The 15,350-nt window shown below is 38.3% G+C and overlaps 1 protein-coding gene across 2 annotated transcripts in view; it reads right to left on the bottom strand.

The window, feature by feature from the left end:
* Positions 1 to 571: 571 nt before the first annotated feature.
* ADAM23 (ADAM metallopeptidase domain 23) overlaps positions 572 to 15,350 on the bottom strand; it is a 166,172-nt gene continuing 151,393 nt past the window's right edge. The window contains exons 25-26 of one of the 2 annotated variants that reach the window (XM_007190594.3): positions 11,521 to 11,611; positions 572 to 4,248 (exon numbers count right to left, since the gene is read on the bottom strand). In XM_007190594.3, coding sequence (XP_007190656.2) covers positions 4,200 to 4,248; positions 11,521 to 11,611 — 140 coding nt within the window. In that variant the 3' untranslated portion in view covers positions 572 to 4,199. The remainder of the gene's footprint in view (positions 4,249 to 11,520; positions 11,612 to 15,350) is intronic. The other variant, XM_057551858.1, reaches the window with a different exon arrangement.

Below are 15,350 nucleotides of genomic sequence, written 5' to 3'. Positions count from 1 at the left end.
ACAAGGGTGAGGCCATGAAAGGCAGCCAGCACTTTAAGTCACATTATTAAGTTTGGACTTTATCCTATAGGAACTGAAGAGCTCCTGCAAACTCTACCAGAGGAATGATGTGGTCAGATTAGGCTCTTTCCGTGTTAGTGCAGTACATACATGTGAGGTACATGTGAGGTACACGTGAGGTACACGTGAGATACATGTGGCTGTTGAGCACACACCAAAGCATGGCAGTAGGGAGGGAGAGGAAACACTGAGAGACCTTCATGAAGAATGAATATTATTTGATGACCAATCCCATGCAAGGTGTGAGGAAATACCTTCCTTCTTTGAATGTTTCTGATCATACAATTTAGATAACCAAATACTTCTATTTTCTTTTTAGTTTGATTCTAATGGTACCAGGTCAAAAGTGTGGATGCTATGACTAGCCATCCCCTCTTTAAACCCAGAAGAGAGACACTAAAGGAAAAAAAATGGTAATGGTATAATCCTAAGGTGGTTTTTTTCCCCTGACTTATAAAAAGCAAAGCATTTCCAATAAATCCACTGAAACTGAATCCTAGTCAGCAATATATTTATCATTCATCAGAGATTTTATTTTGCTCCATTGACTGATTAAATTTTTAGCCAGCCTTTGATTAAGAGACCAGTGCTAAAACTCTTGATCGTGTCACGTGCACAGCCACTTAATCAACAATACAAGAGAACACAGAAAAAGGGTTTAAGAAAAATGATCAAAGTAAAAAGCTACAACACTCAATGTTAACAAAAGTTTTAATATACACTTGACTACAGATGCATACAATGACTACTGAATCTCCATCCATAGACAGCCAACAAGGTATGAATGAATTTATTAACTTCCAACAAAACTTCAGGTTGTGCACTTAAAAAACTGGAAACTATTTAAAAATAAAAATTAACAATGGAAGCAATAATGGCTATAAAATATGATGGGATTACTTTAAAGAAAGGGTTCAAGTACTGTTTGGAAAGTTCTGCAGACACTAGTCTTTGAGAATTTTGTGCATTCCCCATCTTTGCATAGTAAAAAAAGAAAAACAGAAACTAAACCCACACACATACCACTTGGTAGAACTCCACAGCTCTACGTGATTCATGTTTTATAACATGCACTTATGTGTACTGCTCATTTATCTAATAGGAGTAGCTCTAATTTGATGGGCTCATGCAGTATCCCAGGGTGAGCAATGAAGTCAGCGCACATCTCCTCATCCATGTGTCATTAATTAATGTAGCAAAAGTAAGCAGGTGAAATGGGAACGTGTCATCACTTAACACTAACTCTTGTTGGGTAACATTAAACAGTGATATGCTTGTGTTTTGAGCTCAAAGGAATAAAAAGGCATATTCACACCACAAGAATCAGCAAATGAATGGCATATGCAAGAGAAAATACAACAGAGTTTGAAACTACATAACCTAATACCATCAAAAATAACTATAATCCACTGTTCACAACTGGTATGGTTGCATTATCTTTCGTAGTCATACACAGATAGCTTAAAGCTTGTGTATTTTACATATACACACAAATAATTTAACACTGGAGCATAGGTTTCGTTACCTATGAAATTGCCAGTCTAACAAAAAGTTACACTGACATTTGCCATATGTACATAATATTTGGGGACCACTGTGGTCTGATTTAAAACATAACATCGCACATTTACAATGTTGTTTGTGAAATGCTCAAAAGTTAACAATAGATTTAACTTGTTTGCACTACCATGGTTTTGTATCTATTAAGTCACCAGTGGTGCCTCTGGAACAGCAGTGAAATGTGTACGGTGGACTCAGCAGCAGCTAAGTATCCACTAATGAATAGGACCCAGCAACAGAGAGATATAAACAATGTGGTGACAGGAAGAGATGCCGAGTAATCTGAGTTTCCTCCAAGCTTCCTCTAAGAGCCAATGCCGCTTGGTAGAGGGATACACCCTGTGTCTTATGAAGCCAAGAGTAAGGCTGATAAACCTTGTAGGTAGCCCTGTTAGTACAATATAAACATACAGCTAGTTCTAGAGAAAGACTGCATACCTGTGTAGCACCTAGGACTCAGAAAGCAGTAACAGGATTAAGATGTTAGGTTATGGTTTATTGTAGCATATAGAAATTAAGGTTTCTGCTCTATGATTGTGATACTTCCACAATTAAAGATAACTTGGGGAAACCCCCACTGTTTAAGCAGTACATTTTTAGGACTTAATCCTTTGCAAAGTCCAAGCAAGAGTGGTGAGACTAGTGTCATGAATCTCGCTGAAGAGGAATTTAAAGCTCAATCTAGCAACTAATTTGGTTGTCATGAAGAAGTGACTAGTACAATTGGATGTCCTGTTTCTAAAAACAGGACATTAAAGAAGTGTGGGCTCTTTGGGGGCCTTCAGTAAAACTCATCTCTAGAAGAATGCTCACAGAAAGGATCATGTACAAGTTTTTACATTCAAAACAAAGCTGGGACCAAATTTCTTTATGAACGTATATACTTAACACTTGAACAAAAGCTATCTTGACCATAAATGGAAGAAGAATTCAATGACAGTGAATTAAATTTAGAGGGACCTGGGAACCCAGATTACATCTGCAAATCTGCCTGGAGGGCAAAGAAGGGTGTGAATTTGTATATAGTAGAATCCTGTTGTAATCCAGCGCAACATTCCACGGACTGGCCATACACTGTGGGCCAAACATGGTTTGTTGAAAATACAACACACAGAAGTAAAGCCTATTTTAACAATGCTCACAGGAAGGTAATTGTTGTTTCTGTCCCCATTACCAGCTTTACAGTGGGTATCTACCATATATATTTTGAGGCAGGAAGTTGAAAGCATGAATGAAATATTGACAATAATAGATATGAATAAAATGGAAAGCTTAACTTCTTCCTCAAGCTTTCAACATTTAAAAATTATTTTTTAATTTAAGGCTTTAAGTTTATCCTCCTTTCACATTGAAGACAGGGAAAGAAAACTGTCAGAACCAAAAACTAAAATCATGAGCTTGGCACTTTTGTGATTAATTTGAGAGGGTGTCTACTTTCTTACATTATATACATATGTTTATAATGACATCAAAAAAATTTAAAGACTTAGTACATATATTTGCATTTACATAATTTTTATATTTTTCATATGGGTTATTTTGTTCTTTGTGTCCCCCACCCTTTGTTTATTTTTGGTTTCAAGCATTTCAGCTCATTCAAGCATTTCATTTTTTAATTGTACCTGTTTTGTGCCCCAAATCCCTGAATCTGTGGCCACATCTGTCTTTTTTTAAGCAAACCTAGGAATCACTGTACAACATGTTACAAGAGAGAAGGACAGAGACAAAAAGAAATAGAGAAAAGAACCCAAAAAGATGGGGAGCAAACAATAAACTCAAATTTACAGAGAACCTTTACAAGAGAAATATTTCAGTACAGACAAGTGAAAATGATGTGTCAAAATCTCTTATTTCCATATTTACATTTATAAAAGAACTATACAATAGCTTCATTGTTCAAATTCCAGCTCCCATTTCCAAAGGATGCTCGGTCCAGGAGAAAAGACAACGGGAAAGTGAATCAACAAGAGCAAGGGTGTGTGGAGCTCCTCGTGGCCTGGTCTAGACTAGGGGGCTGGGGGTCAGGCAGCTTCCATGGGCTCATCTGTCACCTTCACCTTAGGAATTCAGTTGCAGGTTTTGCTGTGGATTGGCTTGCTAGCTGCTTGTTGTATATATGCCATGCAGATTTTGCCCTTTGATCTTCATGCCACCGGAGTGTGTCATTGGTAGGAAAAGAAAAAACAAATCATGCCAAACCATTTAGAAGATATAAAGTGCCAACAGGCTGAGGAAAGAAAAAAACATTTGCTATTTTTTAATGGTTCTTTTATTGCACTTAATTTTTGTTGTTGTTCCTTCTTCCTTTCATTGGAAAAAAAAAAGATTCTGAAATCGTTCTTTTTATAACATTGTCTTTTGCTCCCTTTTATTGACAGGTGGTGGGAGGGGGTTCTTTGAAATTATTTCCAAAAAGGACAGTTTTCTTTTACCCCATCCCTGTCACCCCAACTTTAGTTCTGTAGTCATTACCACCCAGTGTTTTTGTTTACAGACTTAATAGTTCCGGCAACGATGCTGCAAGTATGTCATACCCAGAATCCAACAGTGCGAGATGCCGTTCATCCAGTGCCGCTGATTCAGATGGGGCCTTGCTGAGTAGGATCGAACCTCCTCTTCTTGACATTTCTTCCAGAGTGCGTCAAAAGAAGATGCAAGCAGAGGGGAAAAATCCACAATATTAATCAGATCGTGATGAGAGAAGGGTAATGATAATGACAACAATGCTAGTTCCAGAGCAAAGTAATCAACTGGCCCCCCGAGGCAGATTTTCCAAAATAACTTGAAATTGAAACACAGAATGGCTCACACTTTTGGATGTTGTTACAACCTCCCTGCCAGTGTATATTCATTTATGAATACCAAAAGAAGCTTCACGTTGTTCATTGTAAATCACAGAAAGCCTCAGCAGCCCAATTTGTCGATTTCAGAAGTAAATGACATGGCTAATTTTAACTAGATGTAAATTATTCCAGGGAGGCTCTCCCACTGAGGGGGCTATTAGCAAAACTAAGAAAAATTCTGCAGGTCTTAGAGCTACTTCCTTCCAGAACTTGAGAGTTCTATATCAGTGGATCAGCCTTTGTCAAAGTGGAAAAAAAAAAAAAAAACCCAACTTTGCTCTACTCAGTTATCTTGCTGCCTTGGTGGTGTGAGCTCTTACCCTACTCTGGAACAAGCATTTTTCTTACCTAGAAAGTTGAAAACCTGAGTGCACAGTAAGACAGTACACTCAAGGGAGAATGGACACAGGCTTGGGTTAGTTAAGCAAATGCAGCAGCTTAGCTTAGTTTGAAGTAAGCAAGTTAAAATGCCTTGCTCATGGTGTCCGGTCTCCTAAAAAGAGGTTCCTACGTTTAAAAAGAGAAAAGAAAGAACCAGCAAGACACTACAAGGCAACAACAAAAGTTAGTTGCAACCTCCCCGTGGTCTGGCTTCATGTGGGGCATCAAGCAAGGGGGCTCATGCATTCAGTCTGCACACTGGGCGGGTGCAACGCAGCTGCCACCGCGGCATCATGCAAAACTGGACACCAAGGGGTCCCCAGGATCCCTCATTCCCCTGCCCACTCACTTGGGGCCAGTTGGATACCCTTACAGCCCTAAGTACCAAAAGGATTACGGTGTATTCCTCCTCGCCCATAGGTAATTCAAAATAAAAACAATACCAAAGCTCAAAATATGTAGAAAGACATCCTGCAAAATTCTTTTTTTTTTTCCAAGATGACCACTTTTATGCTTCTCTTTTGAAATAGCAAAAATAAAAATCTTTCAAGAAAATCTCCCTCCTCTTTTTTAATGTTTTCATTATGGCATCTTCATTAATGGCTTAAACATGTGGATCACTGGCTAACATGGAGTGCAAACACTATTTCCAACAGTGCTACTTCTTTCTCTTCACCATTCCCCACCCCTTCAACCCTCTTTTGGGTCAGTATTCTTAAAAGCAGCCATTACTGACGCTGCCCAGGAAAGAGGGGTGAGAACAAACAGGAAGTCTCCCGAGATGTGTCTGTCACTGAGCTAGTTTCCTGCAGAGCACAGGACCTGTGTCTCTACCTACGTTCACTGCCCTTGAAGGTAGATGTATAAGGAACCACACGTCCTGCGAGTCAGGTGGGGAAAAACCGGGACTGCTTGACCTTGTGAAATGACCCTGAAGGACTAGGAGCCCCAGCCTATTTAGATATGTATTGCTGGAACGCATGAGAAATGTTAAACTAATGTCTCCCCAATTAAAAGCGGATGTGGAGGAAAGATCAAGTGTGCTCATGCTACCCATGTAAATGACTATATTGCCCTCATTCAAATTCAGGGAACGTCAGATAAATAGCCACGTTTACGGTCATAATGGCAATCTGGTCCTTTTTTTTTTTTGGCCGCACCGTGCAGCTTGCAGCATCTTAGTTCCCTGACCAAGGATCGAACCCGGGCCCACGGCAGTGAAAGCACTGAGTCCTAACCAGGAATTCCCTGGTTCATTTTTAAATGGAGATATGAAATTCCATTTCAGCCTGGCATACAGGCAACCTCTAGTGTCCAAAAGCTTGTGCTCCTTTTAAAAGTCAGTTTTTGAAGCTTAGATTGCATTTTTTATAAAAAAATGTTCTACAGTATGACTGGACTCCCAGAGCAGACCAGGAGGCCAAGCCACCCTCCTGTCTATGGGAAAATGGACTCTAGAAACTAATGGGGAGTTCCAGGACCACGTTTCCTCCACTGATGTCCCAGCAGGGAGAAAGCGGAGCTCTGTGATGAAGACAGAGAGGGATACTCCTGCACCAGGCTGATTTTGAGGGCTCCTCAGGGGTAAATTGTAAAACCACTATGGGCTACTATATGTTGAGAACTGCCTGTCAAGTCTTTTTGTTCTATTTTAATGTGAAAGCACTACTCTCGTGCGTAGGTGCTTGCTGCTTTTCTTCCACAAGTGTTTCCTCTGAATATCTCTGCTCACTAGATTCTGAAGGCAGCTCACTTTTTCATCATAACCTGCAAGGCATTTCTGGATCATTATAAAATATTAGTGTAATCCATAAATCCTGCATTGACCCAGTTTTCATCCATTTTCACTATTTCTGAAAAACCTGTACTTTTGTCTACTATATATTATACTATATATACATCTATACAAAATTTTTAAAAAGCACTTCAGGTAGCAATAACCATCTTGGAATTGCAAAGTCTTAGGTCTTCTTTTAAGGGTATGTTTATCCACCACTAAGACCTTCTTTTCTTTCCATGATGAGTCATCACCTGTCCACCAAGAACCCTTTGCCCAACCCCGCCTCCTTGGTCACCTTAGACTGAGTTCCCTTCCCCAGGGGGTTGAGTCAGGGAGCTGAACTGGGTCTTTCTGGCCAACCCAACACCACCACCACCTGTGGGGTCTGAGTGAGAAAGTGCCTAACCCAAGAGTCGCAGGTACTAGAGGAATCAGGCTCCTTATTTTGCACTGGGATATGGTCATGGAATTCAGGTAAGCGGCAATCTGGTTATCTTCCTCATGGAAAGACTACCTAAAATTGATCCCATTTCCTAACTCTATAAAAATGAAAAGCAAAAAAAAAGAAAAAAGGACATTTGCTTTCTTGAGAAAACATAATTAGCAATATTAAGTTCCTTTCAGATTTCATCCAAGGTGACATTCAAACAATTCAGTTAACTTTCCTTGTGATAATCCAGATATGGCCCTTTAAATTTCATTTATTGCAAGCACCTACACAGTCTTTTCTTTAGCACTTCCAATGACAAGGAACATAAGCCAAACAGCATCTCCTAGAGTTCAAGTCAGGCTCCGTAAGGACTTGTATCCCAAGTAACTTCTCGTAGAGAGGAAACCACATATGTAATTCCACAGACTTATTAAATTAACACTTTTAATGTCAGGAGGAGCCCTGCCAGGCTAGGACGGCCACTCCTGCCACCAAATCCCATGCAGAGAGGAAGCAGCGGAATAATGGGACATGGCAACAGTCTTCCACAGACTGAGATTATAATATGGTTGGAAGAACTCAATATTCCTCCTAAAATCTTGTGATATGAATTGTCAACAAACTATGACACCATCTATTACCTTCAAGTTCTTTTCCTAGCGTCACCTAGAATTCCTCTTTTCTACTACCATCGCCTATGATGTTGATATACTTTATGGGCATATAAATGACCATATTGTTCACGTCAAAATTCCTGTCTTCAAATTTAAGGAACTCAGCTAGAAAGCCATATCTAGATTAATAACAGCAATTCTGTTCATTTTTAGATGGAGAGAGGAAATTTTCTTTTTATATATTTGTCACTTTTCCTGAGCTTTAGAGAATGACCCTAAATGCTACTAAAACGATCCTTCATTTTCTCGATTTTTTCCAAAGTCCAGGGAAAGCAACAGCTCTAATAACCTAGTGGAGTAGAATTATTATTCAGCACTGGATAGGGGCCATGAGTCTCCATGAGTCAACCAGGACAGAGGTTTGCAATCTTCTGCATCACAATTCGTAGCTTTATTTAGTGTGTGTAGGGATGGAGAGAAAAAAAGAGCATGGGGTGAGCGTAAATCGAAGCAGATGTGGTGGAAAGTTGGACAAACTGGTGTGCCAAGGGCCTATGTTCAGTTTTCACAGGATTTCTCAGAGAAAAATCCTGACACCCCCAAAGACTGAGAGTTCATAGATTGAATTATCCCTTAGCCATCTTCATACTTGGAATATGCAATTAACTGAAGTTACTAAGGTATGCCTACCACATTATCCAATACATCAGAATATTAAAAAAAAAAAAAAACCTACCAAATGAAGCATTTTTTTCTTTTTAAGAGTTTCACAACCTTGCTCATGCAAGTCTTACTTACGTTAACCAAAACTTTCAGACTCTACTATTCTGCTAAAAAGAAGTAATCTAAATTCATATTATTTTTTTGACCACAACAATCTTGATAAAGCTTCATTATCACTTTACACAGACAAATATGTACACATTCACACATGCATGTACACTCACATATGCTTATGCTTTTACACACACAATATGTACACATTCACACATGCATGTACACTCACATATGCTTATGCTTTTACCACCTGTTTCAGGGGAAATATGGTTTAAAAAAAGAACCATAAAGAACGGCAAACAGTGTCAGGAGTCAGAGTACAGCTGTATTTCTCATGCATACTCTAACAGATTATGTTTGGTATGATACTTCCTCCACATCTATGTTACTCAGTGTTATACCTAAAGAAATGTGGCATTAGGAAAAAGCAGTACTTCCCCTGAGCAGTTAATATATTTTCCTTTAATCTAAAAGTTTATGTACCCTCAGGTTTTTCAGGCTACTTTGCTAATTTCCCGTCTAGTAATAAAAACCCATTTCAGGAGGGATTTCCAATAAAGGTGTTTAGAGCAATCCTTTTTAAAAACTGTTTTCAACTTCTGATTCTAAAGAAAGCTCTTTTGTGTCTACACTGAACTCAATGAAAAAACTCGAAGTTTCAGTTCAACTAGCAAATAATTATATTTCCAAATCACCTCTAGACTAATCATCTCCAAAACTGTCCAAATGGTGGGAAAACCTAAGCTTTATCATTCAGCACCCAAAGCTTTTTATTGCAAGGTGTAAGCAGTTATTTAAAGTTTAATACAAACCACATGGTTACTATTAAAGATCTAAACTCTGAAAATATAAAGCTCCTCGGAGCAACCAATAGCACAAAGAGTAGCAGCTTCTCCGAATTTAAACGGCTAAAGTGACATGTTCAAGAATTCTGCCTTCATTTGTTTTCTTTGTTTCAGGGCATACAAATACATACTTCGCACTACTGTGTGCCTCCTACAATGTTCTCCTATATATAAGGGTCATAGGGATGGGAAGGGGTATTGACACAGCCCAGCTGCACATGTGTCGGCACAGCGTCCCCACAAAGGCTGTTTTTCTCACCTCACTAAGTATCCATTTCTCCCCCTCTTTTTGTGTGTGTGTGTGTGTGTGTGTTCTTCTGATGATTAGACATCTCTCTCAGATATAAATAAACTGTACGGGCCTAATCCACTTATATACACAGTGATAAAGGCTTTTTTGTTTTTCCCCAAAGAAACATGCAATTCAAGCTGTGAGCTAGGCCAGGCCACTGTTTTGAGGTCCTGCTACAGAACAGTGCTCTTATCTCCAAATGCTGAAGCGGTACATCTGTCACTGCATGTGGCTGGATGGCAAAGATGCCCAGCAGACTCTTCTCCAGCCCTTTCTTTGAACCTGAGGTTTCCTAACACTAAGGAGGCATAAGCCTGGGCATGAGCCAAATTTATTTTTCTTGAGGCATATTTATGAAAAAGTTCAAAGGAGCATTCTAGAATGATAACAGATCATGGAACTACTGCAACGTACAATGACATTTTTACAGTAGTGAGACACTAAAAAGTTTTTGCTGGAATTAGGTCAGCCCAAACAAACATATATTCTTTTGTTAGGTACCATGTGAGAGACTCACCATCTGGGCAATATTTTGTTCATACCGTACAAGAAATTTAAACAGGACTTGCTTACATTGTGTGTGTGTGTTTTTCGAAGCATTTTGATGCCAAAATTACTGTTTCACCAAACAAGTTCAAGTTTATAAATATCTCTGTAGAAAAGAAGTCCCATCTGATAACACCTTTCCAAGTTGAAGCCACTCAAAACCTTGTAGGCTTATGCATTAAATCTTAATATAATAACAAAATTAGAAAATGTTGAATTTATTTAAATCATCTATTGGTTTGTTTTTCTTTCATAATCAGTTTCTAATAATAACATTTTACCTGGTTTAAATATATTGAATTCAGAATTCCAAACATAAAATAGAATAAAGTTCATAATTAAGGCAATTATTCAGATAATTCAAGGTCAGAAACTTTCAATTTCAATTGAAACTTTCAGTTTCAATTTAGGTCAAAAACTTCCTCTGTTAAATAACCAGAGGGAGGCAAAGTGGGTTTTGAATTTGGGTAATGGTCTTATTTCCTGCTTAAATTTGTTTCCCTAGAGCTAACTGAAACTGAATTTATCACAGGGAGTGTTTGGCACAGGAGGTCTTATCTACAAACCACAATAATCAAGTCATCACAGCACGAAAAGGTATAAAAGGCAATTATCCAATGAATCCAAGGTATGGAAACATCCAAACTGGATAAATTAGGTCCAAAAATTTGGACCACAATTAAGGTTTGTTTGTGATTATCTGGTGTGTCTATTTAAACAAACTTACTTCAGTGATCAATGTACAATCCAAACTGAAAGGTCATATGAAAACACAAAGGCCTATCAGTCATGTCAATATTAACAGTTCATTAGAAAATAGTAAGTGTCACAAAGCCACAGACTTCAAATTCCAATGAGAAACTAATTCAGTAGGTTAGGGAATTAATAAAACTATTATTTTAAAATCTGTTTTTATAAAATAATGAAGCTTTTCAAATCACAGAGCTATACATGTTACATGTGAAAAATAAGAACCAAATGGTTACGTAGGCTGTGAAAATCTCAAAATGTCAATGGCATATACGGCAGTTTTAAACAGATACAAGGAACGTACATCCACTTATTTCCAATGACACAGTTTCCTCGATAATCTGCCTATAAATAAATGTTTCTCAGGATGCTTGCTCCTAAAAGTTCTTTTATCAAAGAACTTCTCCTTTACGCAGTGCATGTGACCGCCTTCTACATTCCATGTTTTCCCACTTGCCCGAAGATGATATTTGAGGTTCCACGTTTCTTCTTTTCTGACCCATTTCTGAACAAAAATATTTATTTTTTAGCAGTTTTACCGTTGAAACTCGAAATCTGGTAGCAGGAACTCAAAACGTAGTTATGTAAGCAGAAAAGAGAAGTGCCAGAGCCACCGAGAAGAAGACATGCGGCATTGCTTACTTAAATCCCCATCCTGTGCCCCCAAGGACAATAGCTGCCACCAGTATGGCACCAGCGATGGAGCCTATTATGAGATTGGTGGCACTAGGACCTGTGACAAAGGATCATGGGAAGAAAGTCATATGAGCAGACCACTTTCATTACCACCAGGGACAGGCAGATAAGCGGTTTCACGAAGTTAAGTCCCCTGCGTAAAAGATCGCTAAACACTTAAATCGCCTTTATTTATAGACAGCTACTGCTTGGATTCATCTCCCTGGAAATCTAAAGTTTCTGCACCACTGACAGAACAATTCATTCCATTCACCTTTTTCAGACTTTGAAGCAAATTATGCATGCCCAATGGCTGCCGTTGCCCACCTTTCTTCTCCTCCCCTTTCCCAGTATCACGAATCAAACAAGTAGAAGAGCAAATAAAGAACACGACTGCGTTAGAATTCTTCCAATCTGACTGGCAAATGAGGGCATGAAAAGAAGGAAAACTATTCCACTGAAATGCTCTTTCAAGCAGCACATAAAGTTGTCTGAATGCTAAATTTTGTATCCCCCGTTGGAGACAGTTAACATTTAGAAGTCGGAAGGAGGGTATCAATAAATAAATAGAAACTTTGAAGCTCTCAAAGAGCTTCACTGCACAGACCTATACAGTGTTTACATAGCAACATGGGGTTCCAAAGACAAGATATAAAGGAAGCATAAAATTCATTCGGGTAATTCTGTAGAAATGGGAAAAAGATTCCTTAGGTTCGACTGAATCTATCTTCAATTTTCTAGTTATTGCTAAGAGAAATCTGAGGCTTAGAGATAGTAAAAAATAAAATAAAATAAAAAGAGAGAGAGAGAGAGTCGGAAAGACAGCAAGAAAGAAAATGCAAGGTGGAGCTTCTATCAGTTGTTTAAGAGTTGAAACATACAGTAAATCCTCTCCACCCACGTGGAAAACACTTTAGCTCACTAATTTTAAATGTAAGAAACGCTAACTTCAGCACACGAATTATTCTAAGTATCACAACCTCCAGTATGCTAATATGCAGGTCCAGTGCTCCTAACAGCAAGCCACTTCCAGTCCTAACTATACATCTCTGTTCCAGAAGTCTCGAGGCCAATTTTCATAGCTCCCCTAAAATCCTGAGTTGGTGTATACATTCATTTCTGTGTAAAAAATTCTCTTTTCTGCTCACATCAGTGCCCTCAACTGTGTACATAAATGGATGCCACTTTTAGCAGCACCAAAATTGTGTGCATTATGTGTTTTTACTCGGAGACCACCCAGGGCTGTGGGCATGAGTGGGGAGGTGGAGGATGAGTGAGTCTGGGGGACAATGGGAGGCTGGGGGATGTGGTCTTCACAGGCTCCTGGGCTGTGACACGCTCTTAGGACTAACCACTGAGGTTCTACAGAACACAAATCTCAGTGGCCTGTAGAGACACACTGAAAATAATAAATAATAATGAGTGCAGGAAAAGCAGATTACCTACTGTATATTGAGCACTTACTACATGCCGGGTGAAGTTCTAAGCTCCTGACAAATATTATTTCATTTGATCCTCACAAAAACCTTATGAGATAGGAACTATGATTATCCCTGCTTAATAGATGAAGAAACAGAGGCTTCTAGAAGTTAATAAGTGACAGAGGCAAAATCTGAACACAAATTTGTCTGACTCTCAAGCTTATGCTACAAATTGGGGGTCAGCGAACTACAGATCACAGGCCAAATATGCCCCCGATGCTTTTTTTGGCAAAGAAATTTTATTGGAACATGGCCACGTTCATTGGTTTACATACTGTTTATGGCTGCTTTCATGCAGAGACAGCAGAGGTACGCACAAGGCTATGACAGACACCCTGCGGCCTGCAAAGCCAAAACAATTTACTGTCTTTAAGATTGCTAAACATTATCCCATTTAGCTGTATCTCCTCCCCACATTTTTTTCTGCTCTTGTTCTTTTTTTTTTAATTTTTATTTTATATTGGAGTATGGTTGATTAACAATGTTGTGTTAGTTTCAGGTGTACAGAAAAGTGATTCAGTTATACATATACATGTATCTATTTTTTTTCAAATTCTTTTCCCAGTTAGGTTGTTACAGAATATTGAGCAGAGGTCCTTGGGCTATACAGTAGGTCCTTGTTGGTTATCTATTTTAAATATAGCAGTGTGTATATGTCAATCCCAAACTCCCGCATTTTAATAAGGAATCAAATTTTGAAACAAACTTTCCAAAACTTTGTATTACCATCTACATTCTGTATGCTTTAGAAATGATTTGTACTTTACTAGCTCAGAAAGCATAGGTCGGGATTAGAATCAATACATAATCCATGAGAAATGATTCCTGATTTACAATTATAAACTAAGGAGTAGAAGTAAAGGCAAAAATCCCAAACAAAACCAAAAAAAAAAAGCTCTGTGGAATCCTCAGTGACTAAATGAACATTAATACTATCAGTTGAACCAAAAAGTGTTAAAACCATCTGTATGGATTTTATTTTTAAAAAGCTATATTTCTGTTTTTAGCAATTATGGCAAAATTTAGAATTTGAAGGAAAAAAATCAGTAAACTAATAGACAAAAAGAGTGCAGAAACCAAGTTAAATAAATAAATCTATTTAAAATATATATATATATGCTTATATGGACTTAACCTGTCACAACCAGAAATAGCCACAAACTGACAACAGTGCAAGGGTAGATGAAACAAAGGTTGGTAACAAAGACTATGCTTTACAGCAAAGGCCTTGGACTTTGCCCAGCTCTAAATTTTTCCAAGGGAAATTTATTAAAATTCATCCCTTCTGTTAGTACATTGCAGTTATGGCCAATAAATAATATAAAATGATGTAAAAATGGAATTTATATACTATAAAATAATATAAAAAATAGAATTGGGATGATTTTTTAGAAAACTACCTTTCTTCAAGGAGGAATTTCACATAAATGTATATAGAATTTCTCCTGGAAAAGGAATGTTGCTTCTGTATATAATCCAGTTAACAGACCCAAAGTGAAATTTTACAGGACAAAGTTCTTGTTTTCTCTAAATATTTTACCTCTGTCATATACAAGTAAGTAAGGAGAGATAAAATATTTATTTTCTAACAAGTAAAGAGAAATAAAATATCTTTTCCAGTATTTTAGCTTCCCTTGGGTTAATTAGCTTCACAGTCAATACAGATTGGATGTGAGTTAGAAGATCCCAGTGTAGTCAAAGCCCTTCAGTCAAGGGGAGAGAAAGTTTAGGTAATCTTCAACACAAAGTGAGACCTCTGGACTCCTTCCTCTCTTAATGCTATTTTGGTGCCTAGGTCTCCCAGGCCCGTACTGTACTGTGTGCAGCAACTAATGGGACTAAGGCGGAACGTGTGTGATGTTAGCAACATGCCCGTGGTTTGCAGAGGTTGAATAGAGTTTATCTGGTGTTTCCTTAAGATACTAGGAAATCATTCCTGGGCCACTGGGGGATGTTACCACCACTACACTGAATAGAAAAGACAGCATGTGTGGGGGTATTTCTGTTATTTGTAAATGCTCTCCCTATAATTAGAGGGGGAAAAAAATCAGGATAATCTTTTAGTCTACAGATTGGCAATCTCATAAAAGCAATATCCTGTGGAGAAATGACAGCACTTGTGAGGATGTGGATCAAGTACAGGGCAACCTAAATTAAAGCACCAATGAGGAGAGCTGTATTTCTGTGTAGGGCAAGTGGCACACAATATATTTATTTATACACTGGTTATTTTTAAGACAAACCCACCAGATAATTTGCCACTGTCCACTTAAGGTTTGCACTAAATATCTTCCCTTTCTTAAGGCTCTTTGTTTC

This window comes from Balaenoptera acutorostrata, chromosome 8 (genome assembly GCF_949987535.1).
Source record: "Balaenoptera acutorostrata chromosome 8, mBalAcu1.1, whole genome shotgun sequence".
Taxonomy (NCBI): Eukaryota; Metazoa; Chordata; class Mammalia; order Artiodactyla; family Balaenopteridae; genus Balaenoptera; species Balaenoptera acutorostrata.
This window is presented reverse-complemented; position numbering and strand designations above follow the sequence as displayed.